At 42.3% G+C, this 24,961-nt stretch overlaps 1 protein-coding gene across 7 annotated transcripts in view; it reads right to left on the bottom strand.

Annotated features, from left to right (window-relative positions):
• The window catches only part of BCOR (BCL6 corepressor), an 88,448-nt gene that overhangs the window by 15,596 nt on the left and 47,891 nt on the right, over positions 1–24,961 (bottom strand). For 5 of the 7 annotated variants that reach the window (XM_079974479.1, XM_079974477.1, XM_079974481.1 and 2 more), the window contains 5 exons: positions 24,756–24,939; positions 12,283–12,561; positions 11,597–11,950; positions 8,294–8,622; positions 7,674–7,811 (listed from right to left, as the gene is read on the bottom strand). In XM_079974479.1, the coding sequence (XP_079830605.1) occupies positions 7,674–7,811; positions 8,294–8,622; positions 11,597–11,950; positions 12,283–12,561; positions 24,756–24,939 (1,284 nt within the window). The remainder of the gene's footprint in view (positions 1–7,673; positions 7,812–8,293; positions 8,623–11,596; positions 11,951–12,282; positions 12,562–24,755; positions 24,940–24,961) is intronic. The other 2 variants (XM_079974482.1, XM_079974483.1) reach the window with 2 other exon arrangements.

Genomic DNA, 24,961 nt, shown 5'->3' with positions numbered 1-24,961 from the left:
TCATATGACTTTTTAGATTTAAGTGCTTCAGCCACATACTATGAACAAGGTCTGTCTTTTCAAAATGGGGAAGACTTAAAAGGCTCTCCCAGATAGTGTTCCCTGCCCACCCCACCCCACCCCAACGCCAGCCATGATGGAATCTGTCAGTCTGGTACACAGGCTTTTCTCTGCTGGTCCAAACAGCTAGCTGGGACCAACAGCATCAACATGAGCAACATAATTCAATTAAAAAATAAAAATCTGGGGAAAGTTGTTTCATACATTTCCTTCCATTTCTGGCTTGCAGAAACAGTATCAAATCATCTGTGAGTGGGCAGTTTGTTAGTACAAACAACTGCCACTTGTTTAATTTTAAACTGAACTTAAAAAAGGGTGCTTTTAAACATATGAAACTGTCTTGTAATGAATCAGGCCATTGGTCCAGCTAGCTTGCATCATCTACTCTGGCTGGCAGAGACTCTGCAACAGAGCTAAGCTCGACAACTAGCTCTTTCTCAGCCTTGCAACCCCAAATCCATTGCCTGGAAATCCCAGGGACTGACAGTGTTGTGGGATCAATGGAGCTCATGCATGCAAGCAATTCATAGAGGCCACACAATGTCATTGGCATCTAATTGCTCAGCCCTTATTTTTCTCCATTTAAGCTGGATTTATCCCTTCTGCGGAAAATTCATTAAGGTTGCAAATGATCCATTTGCAGTGTCTAAATGATCCATTTGAGATTGCAAGACCTTATCTAGATGCACCCTGGGCCTCTTTCTGTGCCCAATCTATGCATTGTGCCACACTGAGCTGTGGACCATCCAGAGTTTTGGCTTTCAAACAAAAAACATTAGCACAGAAAACTCGGGACTAATTCCGAGTTTTAAATCAACAGGCAATAAGCATTTGCCTATATTTAAGTGACACGTACGCCAGAAATTGTCAGGGCTAGTTGTCATTCCCCCAACCCCACCCCATAAACCCCCAGCACATGCCTTTGCTTAACTCCCATTCATTCAATCTGCACGAAGATCCCTGAAGGAGGGCACCCATTCTGCATACACTCAGCCTCTTGCCACAGAACTAGAGAAGTTCCCAGTGGATTTCATCCAGTGTCATTAACCATGAGATGTAACAATGTAGAGTTTTATGGTTAATTAATTAAATGCCTCATTAACTCTTTAAACATGATTTATTCAATTCATAGAAATCTCAGCCTTCTCTGTCGAATTCCACAACACGTGGCTGATAGCACATGACTAGTTTGGATCTGAAATTGGGAATCCTGGAAAAAACACATTGCAGAAGCTTGTGTAGAACAATTAAGATTGATGAATATAAATATGGGTGTAGCCAGGATTTATTTTAGAGGGGCAGGCTTTATGTTTGGGGGGGCGGGCAGAACAGAATTTTCTGTGATGCAATTGGCCGGCTAGTTAAGTATTTCTATTTATTTACCTGGTTTATTTACTCCCTTGGCTATGCCCATTATTTCCCCAATTCCCCATTGTGATGCCCTCAGGCACCATGATGCCCACTTGGTGACCACCATTGCACCCGACTCTCCTAATTTTTTTCTATTAAAAAAAAAAGCCTTCCTCATTACCATTGGTGATGCTAAACTGACTGGAAAGCCACCCTACCCTGGCTCTTTTACCTCCCTTTCCACTAGGAAAGCCTCTGGGTCCCAAATGGTGGCACTTTGCCAGAATTTTTTTTTGTTTGTTTCTTGGTGTGTGTTTCACCTGATAATTGTGTTTGTATGTTGGGGTTATCTGCTTTTTGGAGGGGGCTCTGTGTGTTTGTGGTATGGACTCATTGTTAAAACCGTGTTTATGGAAGACAATATTACTCAGCTATGAGTGATCGCCAAAGAGAGAGAGAGAGAGAGAGAGAGAGAGAGAGAGAGAGAGAGAGAACTGATTTTTCTTTTGCTTGGATGCAGATTGCCTTGCCTGGTTTTGCCGTTGGATTGTGAGCATTTTGCTTGGGAGAGGGAGAGCTCAGCTTTTTGTGTTTTATTTGTTTTAGGAAGTATGTGGGTTATTTGTGTGTATCACCAGCTTTTCTTCTGCATTTTCCAAATGTGCCCCTGAGCCCAAAAGGGTTGGAAACCCCAATATAGAGAATTTAAAACTGCATTCACCATGACACCTACTGGCCAGTTCTAGCCCATATGCCATTTTCATGCAACCATGTGTTGTTATTTATAAGATGCATAGTTATTTATAAAGTCATCTCAGTTTCCACCAACCAAAGCACAGAACTATTTTCAATGCTTCCGTGACAGCTAGAAAGTGATGCATTCTAGCCTAGTAGAAATGGGAATCCTATTTAATGTGTGTGTCTGCGTGTGAGAGGGGTGTGTGCATGTCTCATTTGCTGCTTTAGTACGTGTGGCAGGCTGCCTCTCTAGATCCATGTTCCATGAGTACGGATCCACAGAGCATTCTGTGCATCATCCTCCGTCCAAGACAGCAAAGGAAATCACTGAAAGAATAATGTGCCTAAAGTCTCTTTACAACGCAACAGCCAGCCCTGTCATAGTGATTTACATCACAGACCTTGTTTTCCAAACAATGCAGAACCACTTCCTGGAGAAAGGCAGGAAGGGTGGAGAAAAGAAACTGTTTGTTGCTATGGAGATATCTTTAACACCAGAGGTTATCACTTAAAGAAAACAGGAGGGAGGGACACAATTCATCTGGGAAGTGTTTCAATTGGGGAGGGGGAAGAGAAGAGGAATGTTCCAGGCGGAGTCCTTCTATAAAGCAGTCAGATAAGAAGGGCATTTGGAAACCCAATGCCTATGAGCAAATATCCCTCGCAGCCAAAGTATCATGGCAGCCAACAGACTTTCCTAGGCTGAGGCCTGCAATGCATTCTACCAGCAAAACCCCATTCCTCTGGGAAAACCATGAAGGAAACCTCGGATTTCCTGTCTACAACCCTATCCACAATGCACACACACCCCTCACCACCGCTCACAAATTCACTGACTTTTCTAGCATGTTCCTGTACAATAGCAGGGAAAATGTTGAGAGCACAAACTTGGATGAGAAATTTTATTTAAAAAAACAACAACAAAAAATTAGAAAGGTCATACAAAATCTACCACAAAAACAAATTATTTTAACATCCCTCTAGATAATATTTTCCCTGTCAATTTATATTTAAGAGATGAAGAAAACAAGTTTGTCAACAAATCTCAAAACTTTGTTGTATTGTGGGTTTAAGACACTTTTCTGGCTGTCTTATGGACTACAGCATTTCAGCTGATTATGCCTGTCACATCAGAGAGGTCATTTGAAAGGTTGCCAGCTGCACACCAGTGCAGGGCCAATCTAGTCCTGACAACAGTTGTGCATGTTTTAAACACGTAAACTGTCCAAATCACAGAGAAAGAAAAGTGTGTGCATGCCTGACTTTAAAGCAATGTACAGGTGTTGAGTACAGACTTTCCCTCAACTATGGCTTATCTGCCATTAACTTCTGCCTACACATCTGGAAGGTGATGGGCGGGAGGAGGGGGAGAGAGTGTTAATTTATTACTCCAAAGAAATAAATAAAACATAGCTAGCATCAAACTAGATCTGTTGACTGAGTAGTGGCAAAGAGACCTGGGTAGATATGGCCTCTGGGAAAATTGGGCTCCAGGTTTATTTCTCTGTTGTTTTTCAATTTATACATCCGACTTTCTTCTAAGCAACATCTTTCCACTCAATGCTGAAACCTGCAATTCTTTCCCTGCTCCTTTCACACACCTCCAGCCCTTAATGAATGGCACTGCTGCTATAATCAATCTCACAACCCTCCCTGCCAGCTGCATCTCTCTCTAAAAAAATAAACCGCACACACCAGGATAGCACTGGACAACCTTTGAGGGTTGACGTGCACTACACAAAATCCCTCCAAAATAGGTGCAACAACACTGGGTTGTTGCACTTTGCACAGCTGGTGTAGCTTATTGCTCTCTCGGCTACAGCCATAGTCCTGCAACATGGGTATAACAAGGCAGGACCTTTATCTGCTTGGTATTGGGCCAACTGCTTTTAAAATTGTTTTAATTTAAGTAAGAGTTTGCCCAAGTTCAAAAGATAATCAACTCCTGGCTTTGCTGCTGCTTTTGAATTGATGGACTATTCCCCAATCACAGCTACACTCGAATCCTGGAGAAACACATTGTTTTCTATAGGGCAGCAACCCCTTCTCCACCAGGGAAGACCAGAATAAAAGGTGGAAAAGTGAAAAGCAAGCGAAGGTGTTTCTTCTCTAGAGTTTCCACAATCGGGCTGCACATTTTGCTTCACAGCTTGGGTTCTAAAAGTGCCATAAACTTTCTTTTTCTTTTTTTCCTTAATGGAAGTTGGTGATCTGGGCACTATGGCGCATCTCTTGCCCGACCCAGCCCCACAGGCACCCATATCTTCACAGCCAAGCTCTGAAACACAACCAAGCAAAATGCTTCTGGGGAGAAGGTCCATGAAGAGGTAAGCAATAGGTACACAGTGGAGTTGGCACCCAACCTACTAAACTCACATTGCTATTAAAATCTTCCTCTTAACAGAGTGTTTCAATACACAAAACTGAGCTGAAACAATCACATCTCATTTGGCACTGAGCAGACATGATGAAGGAAAAGGAGACATGTAACTGATATCTCTAAGTCAAGACACAGGCAGTACCACCTAGGAATGCCTCTCCCTTTCCCCATCAAACTGTGCATTCAGTACAGCTGTTTCAGGAGGAGTTTTAATCTGGTATTTGCCGCTGTTTACTCTGGAAAGGGCCTTCAGCACTGTCCTTATTTGTTTTCCTTGAAGCCTCGTGGAATACAGTTTGAATTAATTAAGCTATGGGACACCTCGTCAAAGTCAGAGGCAAGATTCCCAGTGGCATGTGGTAGCTATAAAAGCAGAACGTTTCCAAGGGCGTCTCATGTAAAATGTTGTTACATATACAAATAAGGTGGCGCTGAACTCTTGTTGTTCGTGCTCAATGTCCATCCTCAGAAGTCCAACGTGGCTGAAGAACAGAGGTTCAGAACTGTCTCCACTACTAACACCTATAGATCCTACAGAGACAAGTGGGTCCTGCAACAAAATGCTGCAGCATGGGAGTGCTCCTAGTCAGCTAAACATTCCTTTTCTATTCTGTTCATACACACCCCATTGGCACTCAGCAGGCACAACTAACATACATAAAAACAGCTCCAGATCCACCACACCCTGCTAAAATTAAGATCCCAAGGCCTAGGTGAATAAGAATGGCTCTGCCTGGTACCTAGAAGCAGGCACTGGTGTGCCTCCCTGGAGAGAGCACCCCATTAACAGGGGAGAGGGGCCACCATGGAAAAGGCTCCTTCTCCTGTTGCCACCCTCCACACCTCCCACAGCAGGTCACACAGAATAGGGTCTGGGTTGCTTCATGTGGGGAGAAGAGGCCCTTGAGGAATTGGGATGCTGAGCCACATAGGTCAAAGCCACGTAGGTCACAACCAGCACTTTGACTTGAGCCTGGAAACTAATTGGTGCAGTGCAGTCAGGCCAAGATTGGTGTCATGTGCTTGGGCCATAACAACCCGGCTGTTGAATTTCACGCCAACTGCAGTTTTAGAACAGTCTTCAAGGGCAGCTCCAGGTTTAACACATGACAGTAAACTAACCTAGAGGTAACCAGAGTGTAGCCAACGCTAGCTAGGTGGGCCCTGTCCAGATAGGGGTGCAGCTGGGCCACCAGCCAAAGTTGATCGGAGGCACTCTGTGCCACCTACGTGAGCTTCAAGCAAGTGTAACAGATCCAGAACTACATGCAATTCATACCTGCACCTTCTTAGGGTGTATAACCCCATCCAGAGCGGGGCACATTCCACTCATCTGCTCAAGTGAACCACCCACTAACAGTCATGTCTGGATTGAGCTTCAGTTTATTGGCTCTCATCCAGCCCATGACTGAGGCAAGACATTGATCCAGCACATCCGTGGCCACATTTGCACACATAAGGGGAAAGTAGAGCTATGTGTCATCAGCATACTGCTTACAGCATACTCACTGACCTCACTCAGCAGTGTCATGAACATGTTAAACAGTATGGGTGGATAAAACTAAACCCTTTGGAACCCTATGCTGGGCCAAACAATACTCCCCAAGTGCCACCCTCTGAAAACAACCATCCAAGTCAGATTGGTAGTGGTGCCACCTAACCCCAGCTCAGACAGTCATTCCAGAAGCATAGAATGACCAATGGTGTCAAAAGCCCTTGAGAAATCAATTAGCGTCAATAGGGACACTCTCTTCTGTCTCTCTCCTAACAGAGATCATTATACAGGGTCACCCAAAGCAAGCCTACATCCCAACTGAAATGGAACTAAAAGATTGGTTTCACCCAGGATACCCAGGATCTGTCCTGCAACCCCACAGAACCTTGCCCAAGAAGGAAACATTAGTGACTGACCAATTTCTATTTAGATTTTCTGAATCCATAGAGTGTTTCTTAAGGAGTGGTCTTAACACTATCTCCTTTTGATAGGTGGGGGGCCCACCCCCTCTTGCAAAGAGGCTTTAATCACCTCTCTGATCTGGTCAACCATCCTTTCCCTGCTGTTTTAAAAAACCATGAGCATCAAGGGAGAAGAGCAGAAGTAGTTGCCCAAACCAAGTCAAGCACCTTGTCCATGTCCATAAGTCTTGCTAACTGAAACTCATCCAACACAACAAGACTAGAAAGTGCAGTGGAGAATGAAATTGTCTGATTGTGACTATAATCACTGGACTTTTCCCATATACAAGATGCCACATTGCCCTACCACACAAGAAGTTAAATGCACCATATATCACCACTACCCGTATTTCAGTTTGCCACATTGCTATCTAGCCCCTCAACACAGGCTTCAACATACTGAACTGATTCTCTTCTCTTTTTCATCAAGGAAAAGGAGTACAGCAAGTTGAACCCATCCCCCGCCCCCCCCCTCTATATATATATATATATATACAGCATTTTAAGAATGGCAGCATTCTTACAAGCAACGTCTAAAAATGTAGAAAGGAAAATAAACCCAAAGACATAGGCACCTATAGAGCTGCTTTGCTAATAAGTCTGATCTCCAAACTATTTGTACATATGACTATTTTCACCTGCAAGTCTGCAAGTCCCAGTGATTTACCAGCTCTAAATGCCAGTTTGTTTTTCAAATATGGGAATGCATCACAAAATATATATTCATAACATTAAAATGCGAAGTTCAAAAGCAGCCCTGAAATGAAGCGTGTCCACACTCTCACACTGCCAAAGCTGTGCCGGTAATTAACCTTCCTGAAATGTAGCATATATGTTAACTTTGGCTGTGTATCGGGGTATCTATCCCCATCCCCCACTACTTAGTCACTATCCCCATCCTGCAAAGCACATCAAGAACTGACTTCTTATTGAAAATGACTGGCACCTATTCAGGCTCAAGGTTATTAACTTACAGGGGTTTATATTGTTTCTTTCCTAGCCCTGTTCACAAAATATACTAATTGCACGCTTGAATAAAGAAACAGAACAGAGAGCCTGGAGATATTTCGACATGTTGAGAAGGAACACAAAGAGAGACTCCAACCACGTGCACAGTTAGAATTATGTGTGACACCAAGCATCTTCCACATTGTAATTCAGAGTAGTGAACTTCAGAAACAATGCTTGCCTCATATCCCAGTCGGGCTGCCCTTTGCAGAAGAGTTTCTCCAGCGTTCTTATTGACAATAAGCCTTCGGGCTTCTGGCGGCATGGGACGACTTGGGGGAGTCTCCTGAGGGGCACTTGCAATCTGCAGCTGTGAGGGCTGAAGAGACAGGCAATAATGAGGGACTCTGCTGCTGCAGGCGATTGTACAATGCCTGCTCATGTGATGTGACTGGCGAAGAGTCACAGTCTGAAGGAGCCTCTGGTCTCTTCCAGATTCTCCTCATTAACTATGACCTGTCAAAATCATTACTGGATTCCACACCCCACCCATCCATCCTTAATAATTCATTGAAAATCCATTTTCCTTTCTCTCTCTCTTTAAAAGTGTAGTAGTGTCGGCTTCTAGATTTATACCATCTAAAAGTTTAAGATCAAAATCCTGAAAGAATCGGAGGAGCCCTCACAGATTTGTCCTGGAGTAAAGTGGATTGTGCGCTGCAGAACAGTACAATGTGTTTTAAAGTAAACAGAAAGGGCTTGGAAGTGCCACTACATAAGACAACAAGCTAAGTGTTTAAAGTGGCTGATATTAGCCAAACCTGAAATATTAGTGGGACAACTGGGTTGAAATAAAGATACCTTCTCCTCAGCACTTTCGAGATCAGTAACATCATCTCCTGTCAGGGATGACCTCCTTCTCCTCTCCTGCAGTGCCAAATGTTTTGTTTTACACTGACGTTTCCCTGGTGGCTTCTCACAGTCGCCATGTTTCTGCAGCAGGGATGCAGCTTGGAAATCTTCTTCCTCGTCTGTGCACAGCACATCTGTCTTCCAGTTTTCTTTCATTTTCTGCTGCTTGGCAGCCAACCTTGAAACTGGAGTACAGCTTGGCTGGGCTTGCCTTTTGCTGTTTATATTGGTAGATGAAAGGGTCTTCATGTGCGGAGATGCTGGGAATGGAGGGATACCTAAATGGGGAGGAAAGGCATTGTACATTGCATAGTGTGTTGAAAGGAAAGAGAACACACACACCTAACATTATTTTAAAACTTTTACATTCGCATTAAGCAATTCCACATTTGGACTATAAGCAATAAAAAGTAATTGTAATGGGCGGGTACATCTGCTAAACAAAGTTTGCTGTTCCGAGATCTAAGCACAGTAAACAACCACACAGTCTAGCACTGCACCATCTAAGCATCGTGGCAAAGGAGATATGAATCAGGCCTCCTTCTCAGTGTACTTGTTTATATGGATGCAGATGAGAGAAGAGGCTTCCTTACCTGTAATGACATGCTAGCAAAGTGGGAATATACTGCTCTTTCAGGTATAGAACTGCTGAAACCTTTCCACCTCAGGAAACCCATTTTTGCTTTTTGTAGAGCACAGTGGAGTGTAAAATTCAAAGGACACAGAAACAGTTTCCATAATCAGAAACGCTGGTTGAGTGCCCAATTCCCATTTCTGCCTTTGAAAAAGTCTCCCTTTGTGCACCAAAAATGAGGAAAGCATTGGGTCTGTTTCTTGCAGCATTCTGAAAAGGGATTCATAGATCCAAACATCTATTTCTCAGTGTTGTATGGCTCTTAACCATTAAGCAGCTGTCTCTCCTGTTTGCTGCATTGCAAGGACCTAACTTTCAAGAGTTGCTTTTTGCAAGGATGTCATGTACACAATCCAATCAGAAACAGGATATAATGACCCTAAGTGACCAGGTTCTCTAAAAAACCAACAATGCATTTCTCATAGCTTCAATGTTCAATCCACTTTTGTAACATTCTACTGACCATGCCTGAAGAGAGAAAAGGATTCCCTAAGACACGAAGGAAATGTAAAGAAAGCAAAGAGGTTCATGATGAGTTTGTTTACATGACAATTTTCAGGTAAGAGGAATCAGAACTAAACTTCTACAGAACCCAAAAGGGACCAACAGAACAACTGAAATGAATAAAAATGAATGACTAGCTGTGGTTTTAGAGTAAGAACAGTACAGTGGTTCCGGAGCCCTGTTTGCATCCCGAATGGAACGCAAGATGCGATGGCGTGTCTGCGTGTGCGTGGGTCGCGTTTCGCCGCTACTGCGCATCCGCGTGACGTCATTTTGAGTGTCTGCGCATGCGTGAGCAGTGAAACCCGGAAGTAACGCGTCTGTTACTTCCGGGTTGCCGTGGAGTGCAACTCGAACGCGCTCAACCCGAAGCGCATTCAACTCAAGGTATGACTGTATCTGAATTCACAGTGCATCAGATCAAGGTTTCTTAAATTCTGTTTCTGCAAGATCAAGCAATGTATGAATGGAATAGAAACCAAGGGTTTGACTCATGAGTCTGATCTGTCTATCTAATGAAGAATTCTCTCTCTTGTCTTAAAAAAACTTAAAAAAAAAACATATAAGAAAGTGGTGAGTCCTCTAGCTGTTGTAGACTTAGGCCTAGTTTTCACCAGGGTGAAACTTGTGGCTGGACTTTTCAGGCAGGAAGTAGGGGCTTGCACTTCAATGTTCCTCTCTTCCAAAAATAAATAAATATCCCCATACCTGGAAAACTAGCATGTTGCAAAGAAGGGTCATTTTCCATATGATTCCTTTCCGGGCTCAGGGAGTCTTTTTGTATGGGAGAACATTCAACGATTCAGATCTCTGCTCTCAATAACAGAATGTTCTCCCATATAAAAACAAAAAAACAAAACTCTGCCTATCGCGGTCTGAAATGATAGAGGCCAAACTATGTGTTACATTAAATGCATGATTTGATTTAATATGTTTCAGGTTTTGTTTTGATTTTAAAACACAGCAGCTGCAATCTGGAGCACAGCACATGGGAAGGGCATTGACCCTTTCCCCCTGCACCACGGTCCTGATTAAAATCCTTCCCTCCTCCAGCTGCTATTTGCTCTTACAGGGAACCTGCTGCTGGTACCTATAGCAGCTCTGAGGAGCGATATTAGTCAGAACAACAGTGCAAGGAGAAAGGGTTAAACAAGAATTTAACATAACATATAATTTGACCCTCAGAAGCTCTTTCCCAAAGACCTGCTCCCAGTTGGAGATGAAATCTTATATTTCAATGTTATAGTAGGTTTCTATAGATTTTTATTGTGTATGACAGCTACGTTGCTTGTCGTTATATTTAAATTGTCATTTTATTTCCTGTGAACTGGTTTTCAGTACAATCTATGTGTAGAAGATGCAGTAGATACAAAACTGACGACGACTAATTAGGAAAGAGAAGAAAGAAGTGGTAAAGCAGGCTAGGTCGAAGAACTCAGCTAGTCTGCATTTAACCACAAAGCGGAAAAGATTCAGGAAAAGACACCTGTGCACCTTTCCTGGCATAAAGAGAATGGAACACAAGGAGACCGCTTCCTTCCCTCCAGCTTTCCAGAGAAGGAAAAAATTAACTCAGAAGTTCAAACCTAATGGAGCAGTGAATTCCCACAAGTGGTTAAAAGATGCAGTACTCTTCATACTGTCTTCCTTAATCTACACTCATTCATACGTGTCAAAAATTGTTATGAAATCAAAATCATTCCTGACCGGTAAAGATGGGGGGGGGGACTGTTATGAAGTCACAAACTGTTAAGAATATCAAAAAGCAAAAATGACCAAAAAGAACCTACAGACAAAAATATTTTAGGTTTTTGGTATTCTCTCCCCCCCCACCCCCAATTTGAAGCGGGGAGGGAATCACACGACACAGACAGCACACACATCTAGGATGTGGCATTAAAACACAATTAGCACCACACACTACAGATTTGGCAAAACAAGCATAAGTGGTTTAATAGTGGCACTTTAAGTCCTTTATATGATCATAGTAAAATTTTATATTATATATAATATAATATAAAACTTCTACCCAAAAAACTACTGACAGCTTCTTAGCACTGGTGGCAGCATGCGTCACTAAGTAATGCTAGATTTCCCTAGTAATCTCTGCATACCTTGTTCATTGTCACTTGTTTTGAGGGACTCTTCAGACCAACTTCTATTGCTTTTGACCTCTGACCTTTTCTTGGTGTGCCTTTCTTCTGTGCAGTCTTTGACCTTTGCAGTGGCCTCTGGCTGAACAGCCTCAGCTAAATCTTTCCTGCTTTGCCGGCCCAACTTGCCGGGTGGGGATCTCTCTGGTGACACCTGCTGCTCCCACAGTTCCCTAAGATGCTGCAGGTGACGCTGCTTTTTGGGATGGAGCCCTGTTAATTCAATGCACACCTTCAGGTTGGTCACCTCATTACAATTGGGCTCTTCTAAGTGGTTAGAGGAATTGTTTGTCATTTCCCTCTCAGGCCAGTCATCTAATGGAAAAATAACTAAAAATTAATCAAAAGGCCCTCAACTTGAAACAAAAGCTATAGTTCACTTGTGGGGCAGATTGTTTCAGCTTCACCACCACACTATGCATTTTTAAAAGATTAGCTCAGGAGGGGTTTGCATGCACTACAGCAATTTGCATTGGCCAAAGATTACGTTGTCCAATGACTATTCTTGTACCTTGTAGGTACCCAAACATAATTCAGGCGAGGATTTGGGATTGGCACAACACAGGTCATAAATGGACATAGGTTAATCCAAAGAGTGTTCACTTCACAAGCCATGCCTTAAAGAGTGACCAACTTGGCCGGGTTACCTTTGGAGTTCTTCCTCTTTTTTGCTTTTGATGCAAATTCATCTTCCTGCTCCTCTACAAAGTTTTCTTTAAGGCTTCCATCGTTCTGCATTTTCTCACCAGAATGTTTACGCTTCCTGTCCTGGTGGGGGCACAGGGCCTGGTTGACATCTTCTGCAGACTGGTCGCTGGCCTTTTCATATACAGTAAGTCTCTCCACACAACTGTCTGCTGGAGGACCTTTCTCCTCAGGAACTTCAAAACCGTGGTCCTGGGTGCTCTCTGTATTGTGAAAATCACCTTCATTTAAAACAAAACAAAAAACAAAAAGGGTTACCACATCACTAACTCAACGAGCATCTCGCGCAATTGCTTCCATCTCTTCAGAGCAATTGTAGCACCAAGTGTGTGCTTGTCAAGAGAATTTACGAAATAGATGAGAAAGTTTAGACACAACTATGGATTTTGGTAAGGATGATTATTATTACATCAAGGACCAATAGGAAAACTAGACATACACTAATATTGCTGATATTTCACTAGGAAAAGGTGGCATGATGCAAAATAATGTTTTTCTCATGATGCAAAATAACCAGTTGCCATGAATTAATTCTAGCGGCTCCAAGTCAAATTTGCAAACCCAGGGAATGAAAGACTACAGAGTGTGACGATACACCATAACCTGAACTGCTGAAAACACTTATTGCAGGGATGGGAAACCCTTTTCTGTTGAGAGTCACGCTCCCTAGACAGTAATTAATCAGGGGCCACATACTGAGGGCCAGAGTGAAAAGTGAGAAGGGCCAATCCGATTTGCTCACTCTCTCTGCTTCCCGCCCCTGCAACCTGCATGAAATTAGGCTGACGTTGAAGGTGGCCCTCTCTGACCTATGACACCACCAGTATCCACGTATTTGGGGATTTAGTAGTGCAGTTAACATATTGCAATGCCACTCGTCTTCAAAAAGTCTACAACTTTCTTCCTTTTTTGCAGCAGGCCTTGAAAACCTGGCTGACATTTTGTATCCTCAAGGTTATGCTTAACCTTAGTCAAGGATATATACAATATAACAAAAACCACAGTCTTCAACCAACAGACAAACATTTCTGAACTAGACCTAAATAAATCAAAGTTGTATATCAACAATGCATAAGAAGGATCCCACGCCTTGAACCTGAAATTTTTAAAATTTAAAAACTTTTTTTCCCCTGTGCAATCCTGTTAAAGCTTCTTTGCCCTTCCCACATTATCTTTCTCTGTAGATAAGGATTTTTTAAAGGATGCAGCCGGAACCCTCTTCTCATGTATCTGCCTCTGGTCTCCTTTGTTCCCACCCTCCCGCACATTCCTCCTCTAATTTATCCCATCAATCTTATCACCCGCTTAACTTCCTCCTCTTCCATTTTGCTGCCTGCCTTATCTTCTCCTTCCATCAGCCCCCTTCTTAAAAGTTTGCCTGACACCTGCTACTTCAAAAAGCAGACTGAAATGAGTTTTGAAACCCAGCAAAGGAAGATTATAAAACAGTGAGGGTTAAACTGAGCCAATTTACAGGAGCAGCTCGTTTACATTGAAACTTGATGTCAAAGCACAAGAATCTACACAATATTTAGTGTTGTTGCTATTATTATGAGTTAGATTTACATGCAGATAAAACTGACAGCAGATTAATAGCACTAGGTTACCCTCCTATCATAATATTTTTAGTTACATTGAAACAAGTTTTGCCTGGGACTGGTTTATAGGAAGGGTTCAACATGTATTGAGATTATAGGGTGAAGAGAACAACATCATGCTCCAAACATTAGCTTTGATGAACTCATGATGACCAGCAATCTAAACAGGTGTTTCCCTTAACACAGTTCGAGGCAGTTCTTAGTGTGAGATTTTTTTTTTAAAGGGGGTGTATATCTCAAGATGACACACAAAATGAAACTTCCTTTTTTTAGCATGTGTGATTTTGCTGAAATATATGATCTCTTACAGATAATGAAGAAAATGAGGTATAAAAATTTGTTTGCATTAAAAAATGATGAGCAAGGCACACAACACTGGATCAAATCTACAAAACGTTTGGATTTGCAAACTTGGAAAGAAGGAAAATACTACAACTTATTTTTCCTCTGGTATAAAGACTTGACTGGTGGTATTTCATAGTCTTTATTATTCGATGTTCTATTGACTGGATGCTGGAAGAAAGCATTTGCTCTAATTTTGTATAAAACTTCATTAGTGAATAGTAGCAAGCTTCTTGCAAATATTTAGAGGATTGGGATGTTGCTTGCCCAAGAAAAGTCCATGTTTTGAAGATTATAAGTAAACCTGAAATATGACTAGAGCAGGGGTCAGCAAACTTTTTCAGGAGGAAGCTGGGTCCACTGTCCCTCAGACCTTGTGGGGGGGCCGGACTATATTTGGGGGCAGGATGAACGAATTCCTATACCCCACAAATAACCCAGAGATGCATTTTAAATAAAAGGACACATTCTACTCAGGTAAAAACACACTGATTCCTGGACTGTCCATGGGCTGGATTTAGAAGGCGATTGGGCCGGATCCAGCCCCCGGGCCTTAGTTTACCTGCCCATGCTCTGGAGTATTAATTCATAGTTACATAAGAATTTTGCAAACCGGGCTTAAACCAATGGACCAACCATTTAAACAAAGCATTTAAACAAAACACTAAGGCATACAACCATCAAGCACAGCTCCCATATAACCATCATTAGTTCCAATGGGCCTTGAATAACAAGAGCTCCAGTGGACCTCAGATGGATTCCACTCCAGGCTGTTAACCTGTTTTTGACCTGAACCGTAACAAAAATCTGCTGAATAGGTTCTCTACCATAACATGCAACCACCTTCTCACTTAGGCTGATTCACATCTCTAACCCAAATCCTAAGTCCAGTTTCTAAAACAAGTTCAGGTGTTTGGATCAACCCCTAACCCCCATTCTATCAACAGTGGATTTTTTAAAAACACATTATGCCCACATGTGTGCTACACTTGCAGTTCAGAATCAGCAGTAACAGAAGGCCCCAGAGGGAGTGGGGGGGGCAGGAATACACACAGGGATTTGGTCAACAAACCAGTCTCTATATGAACTTGAAACAGGGCTAGTGCCCCCCCCCTGCAAAAAAAACAAAAAACAAACAAACACCCAACTGACCGATAAGTCCAACAGCTAAGAAGTCAAATATAGGGGGGACGTTTCTGTTCTACCACAAGAGCCTGATAGAAGATGACTTCACTAAACTTTTTTATTAGCATTCCGTACCAGTTTGCTACCTACTGAGAATCTGTTTGGGGAGGAGGGGAGCTTTAAATCAAAGACAGTTCTTCTTACAGATAAGAAAGCAGACAGGAATATCAGCCTAAAACAAGGTCATTTCCCTCCTTTAACAATCTGGGAATCCCCTACATCTAAAAATCAGGCAAAAAGGAGACCCTGAATTTACAGAGATGGTGAAGTCAAGTAACCATCTGCTGCATGTGTGTGTTTTATGCAAGCTTTCCTTACAACTCCTCAGGATAAGGCCATTTCAGGTCTTTCTTGCATTCCAAATCTACCACCACAAATTGCATGCATCTTCCAGCTTCAGTCCAACCATGATAACACAGAAACTAAAATACGACCTTGCATTCCACAGCAAGAATGAAAATAGTCTACTTCAAGGACTGTTTGTTGCCCGAAGTACACTTACCATACTTGGAGCAACAATTAATTTTTAACTTTGCCTAAGTATACGTGAAGGGGACGCGGGTGGCGCTGTGGTCTAAACCACAGAGCCTAGGGCTTGCCAATCAGATGGTCGGTGGTTCGAATCCCCGCGACAGGGTGAGCTCCCATTGCTCGGTCCCTGCTCCTGCCCACCTAGCAGTTCGAAAGCACGTCAAAGTGCAAGTAGATAAATAGGTACCACTCTGGCAGGAAAATAAACAGTGTTTCCATGCGCTGCTCTAGTTTCGCCAGAAGCAGCTTAGTCATGCTGGCCACATGACCCAGAAGCTGTCTGTGGACAAACACCGGCTCCCTCTGCTTAGAGCAAGATAAGCGCTGCAACCCCAGAGTCGTTCACAACTGGACCTAATGGCCAGGGGTACCTTTACCTTAACCTTTAAAGTATATGTGAACAGCAAACAAGCAAGTTCACTTCATTATAAAAATGAAGTCCTTTATCTTCTTCAAACATGGTAGCAGACACGTTTCCTTTCTTCAGTTTAATTCTGACCCGGGGAACTTCTTTAGGAAATGTTATTAGACCACCCAGACTCTAAAATTATCCAGTGTCCTCATCCCAAAGTATATAACAATTGGCAAAAGCCAGCCTATGGTAGTCACAGCTAAGCCCAACTTAGACTACATTCCTATGGGTCTGAATTTAATGGAAGTTACTTCTCAGGGAAACTTACACCAGAGTAAATACCCTAGGACTATACACCATTCACATGCACTCTTACCTGCACTGGAAATAAACGGGACCCAAACTGCAATCCTATGACACTTACCTAGAAGTAAGCCCCATTGAACTCAATTGGGTTTACTTTAGAGTATGCACTGAAAGTCATGTCTTATCTATCGAATAGGTATAATAAATATATTACCCAGGTCTAGGGATAGGGGAGAAATTTGTTTGGTTTGAAACTAATTTTCACTTCCTGAATCCATATGAAAACCAAAGCACAACTACTCATCAAATTTCATGCTTTTCTGAATTTTACAGTGCAGCCCTCCAACCAAAATATGCATACAAAAATGTGTATTGAGAAAGCACAAACAAAAATGCTTACGTTAGTGAAGATAACATTAAAAATGTATTACCTTGGGGGAAAGTGCTTGCAAAAAATATGTATAGTAAGATAACTTATTTCTTGCAAATTAAAAAAAAAACACATGAATGACAACAGAAATTGGCCAAACAGAATTTAAGATTGGAAAAATAAGAAATCGAAATTGACAGAGTAATACATCCCTATTCCGAGCCCTACATGAAGGAATACAAACTATCAGCTATCCTATAGTTCTGCCACATGCAGGATGTTTCCACCTTTGTTTATTTCTTCCTCCACAACAAATCATGGATTTGGCTATCTGTCAGAGCAATGGAGAAGCACTGAATTAGTCTGTTCCTCCCAAAAGAATGAACAACTTCTGTGTATGTCTCTTCCTCATGAACCTTATAAAGCAGCAGAAAGAGAAGGACAGCCCTGGAAAAATATTCCTAGGCAGGAACTTATTGTAGAATGAATGGAAAATATCAGAAGCACAATGTCAAATGTAGAGATCATAATTTAGTCCCCACCCACTCACCCAAATCTCCTAAATTCTTGAGTGAAAAATAAAGAAGTTTGGCTTGAGGAACCCAGATATCTCCAACATGCTACGGGTTCATTCTCAATATAATTCCTAACAGCCTGACAGATATAAGCATTTCTCTTCTGCTTGTCGTACATTATACCCACTGTTCATAAATTCATTTTAAACAACAAGTGCATTTTAAAATAATCTACTCCAATGTTTTCTTACATTCTGGTAGTTGAACAACACTTATCTCCTGAATTAAGGTTGATATACATCACCCTTACACCTGAAAAATGTTTACTTCTTTAGAGGTTGAAAGTAGGAGTAACAATTATCCCCCTCACTGGAAACTATGCCTTTGTCTCAACAGGGTCATGAAGCCAGGGGTGCTTCTTGGCCAGAAGGGCCAGCTTAGAGCAGCAACTCTTGCAAAGATGCAATTGGTAGCCTCCTCTTGAGCTTGAGTAATGCTGCTGAATTTCTGCATGAGGAATGATTGAAAGATCCAATGACATCTGAAGCAGAGATGCAAGAGGATCACTTGCCAATCAGCAGAGGCTGATTGGAAGGAGGCAAGTCCACAGCAGTGAATCATGCAGAAACCCAGCCAGAGCTTCCTCTGCAAATGAGTACTTGGTGCTTGCAAGAGCTTTTTAATTGGTTAATTTGTTTCTTGCAGCAGACAGGTAGTTTAGGAACCATCCTATACTTCAGCACTCTACTTTCTAAAACAAATAGGGAAAGGGTTATGGATCTCACTGCATTTGCTACATGGCCTGCGGGGAAGATTCATTGTTCCACTAGTTGTCCCACTTTAGGTTTCTTTGGTGCAGAACAGTGGTCATGCTGTAGCAGCTAAAGCCTTAAAAAGGGTCAGGATGCCTAAAAATTATAGTATTTCTCAAAGAACGAATGACACTTCCTTTTAACACTATTAAGCCACCATGCCCATTTCAAATGGATCCATATACCAGGCTGCTTAAATCATTCCTCTGCTGAACACATCCCATAATTTATCACATTTGTGGCAAAGAAGCTCTCCATAGCAACGTTTACAAGTCTCCTTGGCAACAAAGCAGTTTTTGCTATGGCTCTCCCCGTTCCTCCTGATTTTTAAACTCCCTGGAAAAGAATACAGACGCTTGCCTCTCATTTTGGTTTTCGCATTTTCAGGTTGGGTGTACCTGGCACCATTTGCCCCTCTACCACCACCCCCCCAAAAAATTATGTAATTCACCAGTAGAGAATTGCTACACATTTTTAAATGCAGTGGAAATATCCTGGAGGTCAGATGAATCATTGGTTTTAGGAAACTTTCTCTCTGTGCCTCAGTTCTAAGTCCGCTTCAGTACATGTCGATGCATGGATAAATATTATTTAAAATGAAATAAATTTGCACCAATCCATCTGCAGGCAGCACAATGAACATTGCTGTAATTTGTTTTGCACCACTGCACCAGAAAAAACACTCAGAGCTCACTTATGAGAATGAAAATAATTAACTGATTATTAAGGATGAATCTAGAAAACAGAAATTAATACTTTGACCAATCCTATGAGAGCCACTGCTTTTATTCAGACCATTTAAACTTAGCAACCAGACCTAGGAGTTGGGCATTGCAGAAACTTGACTCAAACTGCCGGCAAATGTTACAGCCTTCCTTCCACTATATTAGGCATGTTCTAGGCTGCACTTGAGCAGGCAGATGCTTCTACCTCCCCAGCATTTTGCTTGCTTGAATGAGACTCTGCCTGCGTGTGGCAGTTCCATATGCACACCACAAAAGACTCCACTCATATAAATTCACAGTAGCCCTACTACTCTTGCTGTAAGGAAGGGAAGTACAGACAGTTGCAGACATGCAATCTCTTCCTAGCCTAGACGTTCCCTCTCACCATTTCAAGTGGCTGGCCTCTAGCACTACCTAATCCTAGTTGGAAGATGCTTGAGCAAGTGGCTCCCCAAAAGGTTTACTCTGCCAGCACAACTCTGCACTGAAAAAAGGGTTCCTATGGAGTTTTTTTAAAAACCACCTGGACCTCATAGGTTCTCCACCCCACTCACTAATCACTCACGTGGCTGCATGTATGCAGTGGGCCCACAAACGGAGGAAAAAGGACCACCTGTGTTCAGGTAATTAGCAGCACTGAGAACCAATGGGGCATCTTACTTCTCCACAGACTTCCTGCTTTGGCAAGAACCTTCCCTTGGAGAACTTAAGACATGCCAAAGCCTTTCATGGCCTCAGCTAATTCCACTTCGGTCAGAGATAAGGAAAACCACCAGTACTTAGTCTTTTACTATCACATCTAACTTTGTTTTGCTGGTATTTGGGGGGGAAAGGTGGAGAAAAGAATGCTTTTTACCAGGATTTTTTATTTTTAACTTGTTTTTTAAAAAAATAATAATAAAAGTTTGCCATAGGTATGTAAGAGCCCCAAAGGAGGCAGCTAACAGTTCCCATAAGGGCCTGAGAACATTCTGTCCAATCTCAGATCTATAAACGAAAAAAGCAAAGCAAAGAAATCTACCAGTTCAGAAGGTAACAGGCAGCAGAATTAAGTGGTAAAGTGGACTATAATATAGCACTTCAGATGACAAGGGAGGTTACCATTTGTAAATGCCCCCACCTCACAGGGAAAAAAACCTAACATAGTAGAGAGAAAGGATCTCACTGGCCTCTATAGTTTTCTAATTGTAGACCGTTGTATTTGAGGGTCTTTTTACACATAGAAAAACCTTCAAAAAAGAAACCTCACCTCACTATAGTCTGTGTACAATCCATTCTGTTGTATGTGTAAACCCCTTTTCCAAGTCACATTGTACATAAGAATAGTGAACTCTCAGGACCCATCTTTATGTAGCCAAAAGAACCACCATCCACACACAAGAGGGAGGTATCAAAAGGCTTGTGGAAGCCCCAAGGTGTGTGGACATACAACAAAAATATTTAGGGGAGGAAGGGAATGAAAAACCACCCAAAACAGCCCAACAAGGACAGAGCTTGCTCAATGGCCACAAAACAATGAATGTCTGGCGAGGGGCAGAAAATTGGGGAACAGGCAGAATGGAGACCTTTGGGAGAGACATGGCTGGCTGGAATCCTGAATAGGAATACTCCAAAAACTGCAATGTTTTATTAAGCTCCCAGCTATGCTACTAAAGATCAATATGTTATCCAGATTTAAGGCTCTCAAGACTGACTATAAATGTGGTAACATTAGATGTAAGACGCTGACCAACTGAATAAAAGCAACTCTCCATGGCAAAGGTGAACCTGAAAACTTTCTGACCATATCAGGTACTTATGCCAATTGGCATGATGAATGTCAGGTGCTTAGGTTCAAAATGCCCTGAAGTACCAAAAACCTAACGCTAAAGGCTTTCTGCTCAGCTGTCTTTACTAGTTGCTGTTGCAAGGAGAAAAAAGTGAATAGACGTGGCAAACTATTGTTGTGATGCTCTGAAAACTTTCCGTGCTTTGCAGGCATAGTAACTATAGACATCACCACATCAAAGAAAAATGCACTTTTAAACATCTCGTCTACCACATTGGTTTTAATATGTTTATTAATTTTTTAAAACTTTATGCAATCAGCCTTCCTTTACCACCTTCAGACAGCTTAGTCTACAGTAGTCTCATTCTTTCGTTTTGCTGAAATCAATACAGTCATACCTTGGTTCGCAAATGCCTTGTGAGTCAAATGTTTTGGCTCCCGAACGCCACAAACCCAGAAGTACCGGTAAGTGTTCTTGTTTTCAAATGTTCTTTGTAACACTAATGTCCAATGTGGCTTCTGCGGCTTCCGGTTGGCTGCAAGAGCTTCCTGCAGCCAATCAGAAGCTGTGCTTTGGTTTCCGAACGTATTGGAAGTCGAATGGACTTCCGGAACAGATTCCATTAAACTTCTGAGGTACCACTGTATGTCTATTCCCTAAGGCCTAAGCAGAACAGAACTGACAAGATTCCAGCCTTTGTGTGTTGAAACTTTTTTGCAAAGCTAAGCCCTGTGATATGCACAAAACTTTTATTTTGTAAACACCTTATCAGTCCACACATAAACAAAAATCACAAACTGCCACGTCAAAGTAACTTGAAGTTAATCACATTACATGGAAGTTAAGAACCGAGCTATATGGGACAGTCACTGTGGGGATCAGCAACCCTATGGCACCTTTGCCTCCCTGCAGAGATAACATTTGATAGTATTTACTATGTTAATCAAGATAATCAGGTAGTGAGTTGTCCTGTCCCTCCCCCTTCAATGGCCACCAATTGCGTGGAGCAGAAGCAGGAAAATTCTCCTGATGGCCCTGATGGATGCAGTGAGTACAGCTGAATCTAATAGCCGCAGGAAATGAAAACCTTGCCACAGGATGCCAATCCCCTGGCAACGGCAATATGTAATCTGGCTCCAAGACATAGTGTAATCCATTTTATCAACTATTTGCTTCTTGCACACAGGTGTTCTAAATACAGCAAATTTTAAAGAACTGATAAAATCCTGTTAGTTCACAGCAAACCTAAAAGTGCAGCTACTTCACCCCTCTCACCTTTTGCAAAAGCAAATGAAAATAGCAGAAAACATACAATGCCCATTTTCATTTTCAGGGACCCTGTTGTACGTTCTATCCTCAAGAGAGGCTAGATTGGTGCGTCCAATTGGTGGCACTCGCTCCCTAGTTTTAGGCAGGCTGTAAAAACTGTTTATACTGCCTGGTGTTCATTGGGTTTGAATTCCACTCTGATTTTGTTTTGGCCGCTCCTTTTTTAAAAAAACAAAAAACCACCCAATAATAAATAATAATAATAATAGCAACAACTGAAATCTTTGAAATGTTGTTGGTGTTGTCAATAATAATAAATAATTTTAGTAACAACAACATCCCAAAGATTTCAGTGCCTTTGAAAACAATGGAGCCTTGAAGAATGAGGCATCATAGCAAGGAGTAAATGTCAACTTGGAAGAAAAAAATGCCTATTGCTGGATAACGTAAAGTGTCAAGTTACGGTCAATCTTACATAAAGCTTGACACTTGCCTAGAAGAACAGTTGCAGTGGAGTAAATAACCTGAATTGTGTCCCTAGATAACTCATTCCAATAGAATTCGTCCTCACATCCGCACCTGCGGGATCACAGCAACATGGTGCTCCCTTCACAAAACAGATGTTTGCCTCCCTGCAGCATGATATGCACCCAATCAACCTCCATGTTGAGAGACCTTTTTGTCTCCTCCCTTCTTTTATTCAAACCCTGATTTGTCCTTCCCTTCCTTCCTTACACCATTAGTTTCTTGGGCTCCAGCTGCCTTTGAAAAAGACAGCTCTTCTACTGCTTGATGAGGATGTGTATGAATTGCCCCTCCACCCACTGTATCAGCTGGGGGAATAGACACAGACTGTAACTGCTTTCCTTTTAACTGAACAGCACTTTTGAGTTTTCAGGGCTCATGGGGAGTGCACTGAAACACAAGCAGTTACTGAAACTGAAGGAAGCCACAAAGAGGAGGAGGAGGAGGAGCAAGCAGAATGGAGCATCAGGTCTCCAGGTTCAGAAGGAAGCCTAGGATGCCTTCAACTACCTGAACTCTGCTGAGCACAGCTGAGAAGAGAAGACTCTCTTCAAGAGTCTTAGCCTAGCCAAGTGCTCCCCAACCTTGTTCTGTGCTGGATTAACAGTGTTTATCAAATACAGGCAACAACTGGTTTACACAGGGGTTACGTTCCTGCCTGCCCCCTTTCCCCAGGCACTTTCAGGTCACCGCAATGCGAGGTCGCGCGTCAATTGGAAGCACGCAAATCATTGCCTGTAAATCTGGATTTTATAGATGAATATATGAATTTGTGGCCAACCCATTATGAGATAGCAACTTGTAATTAACATCTCTTATTGACTCAGTTTACCAGCCATGGCAAACCAGCCCCCACAAAGTTACACACACTCTAAAGAACACCCATTTTTCTATTAGCAAGTTTGTGGGAAGGGAGAAGTAATAGGTTATCACATCTGAAGAGGTTTGGATACACTGAGGTGACAAACCCTCCAATCTTTTTGTTCATTGCACACTTACTGCTGCTGAAATCACTAGAAATTAGCAGGCACTTCTTCCATTCTAATGGTGGGAAGAATACAGCCCAAATCAAGAACAAACAACCCCCAATTTTAAAAGATAATAGGCAGCTGTTGGGGCACTAGATTGGCTCCACCAGTATGGCCAGGCTGTGTTGGCGTCACCACTGCCCAGCTCCCACATCACCCTGGTAAGCAGCAAGCAGCAGTGCTGGCAGGAGTTCAGAACCACGGTGCTGCCACACCAGCTGGCCCTGTTGATTCATGGCATAGTTTTATTCTTTACTGGTCTGATGGAAGTTGACAAGCCTATGAATGGGAAGTTTGTGCACAGAACAGTTTGCTGATATGGAGGGGGAGGGCAGGCTTCTACTACACAATACAGATCACCACATTGCAGTGGCTTTCTGCAAAAAAAGCAACAACACACACACAATGTTAATGTTCACACTCTTCAAATAACTAAATGGAAGGCTTTCTGATTATATGACTTAACTCAACCCTCCCATTACCTGTCTTCCTTTCTCCCTGCTTAAGACAACAGAGAACCCACACTAAGACCGACGCAACTTTTAAGCTACACAAACGATGAGCTGCAGTTGACAAATGTTTACATGAAAGAAACTTGTTTTCACTTCTTGTCAAGGGAAACTTAGTGGGCGATATGCAACATTAGTCATATTCAGAAAAGACCCACTGACATCTACTGTTATCAAATGGTCTACTCTATGACTAATGTTGTATATCACCCAGTAGGTATTGCTATGACTGTGCAGCAGCTATTTGGAGCTGAATGCTTTAACATCTACGTACGGTGGTACCTCGGATTAAGTACTTAATTCGTTCCGGAGGTCCGTTCTTAACCTGAAACTGTTCTTAACCTGAAGCACCACTTTAGCTAATGGGGCCTCCTGCTGCTGCCGCACCGCCGCCACAGTGTTCTGTTCTCATCCTGAAGCAAAGTTCTTAACCCGAGGTAATATTTCTGGGTTGGCGGAGCCTGTAACCTGAAGCGTATGTAACCCGAGGTACCACTGTAATGGCATCGCCATGTTTTGCTCTAAATGACTACAGGAGGCACACATAAATTTCAAAAAGGCATATAAAACTTTGCTTACATCTGTCATTGTCATTTTGCCCGGCAATGGCATCTTCCAAAGTGACAGACTTAGGTTTCTTTTCATTATTTCCTTTCAAGTTTTCCCAGTCTGCTTGGTTGAATCTGCAGACCTCCGGGTCTTTGGTTGCTACGTGGCCTTCTCTCTCTTTCATCTCCAACTCTGAGAAGCGCATCATTGCACGCTAGAAAGAGAATTGATATGGG

The sequence above is a fragment of the Podarcis cretensis genome (assembly GCF_951804945.1).
Source record: "Podarcis cretensis genome assembly, chromosome: 4".
NCBI classification, from domain to species: Eukaryota; Metazoa; Chordata; class Lepidosauria; order Squamata; family Lacertidae; genus Podarcis; species Podarcis cretensis.
The sequence above is the reverse complement of the archived record's forward strand: the minus strand, read 5'-3'. Positions and strand labels throughout refer to the sequence as shown.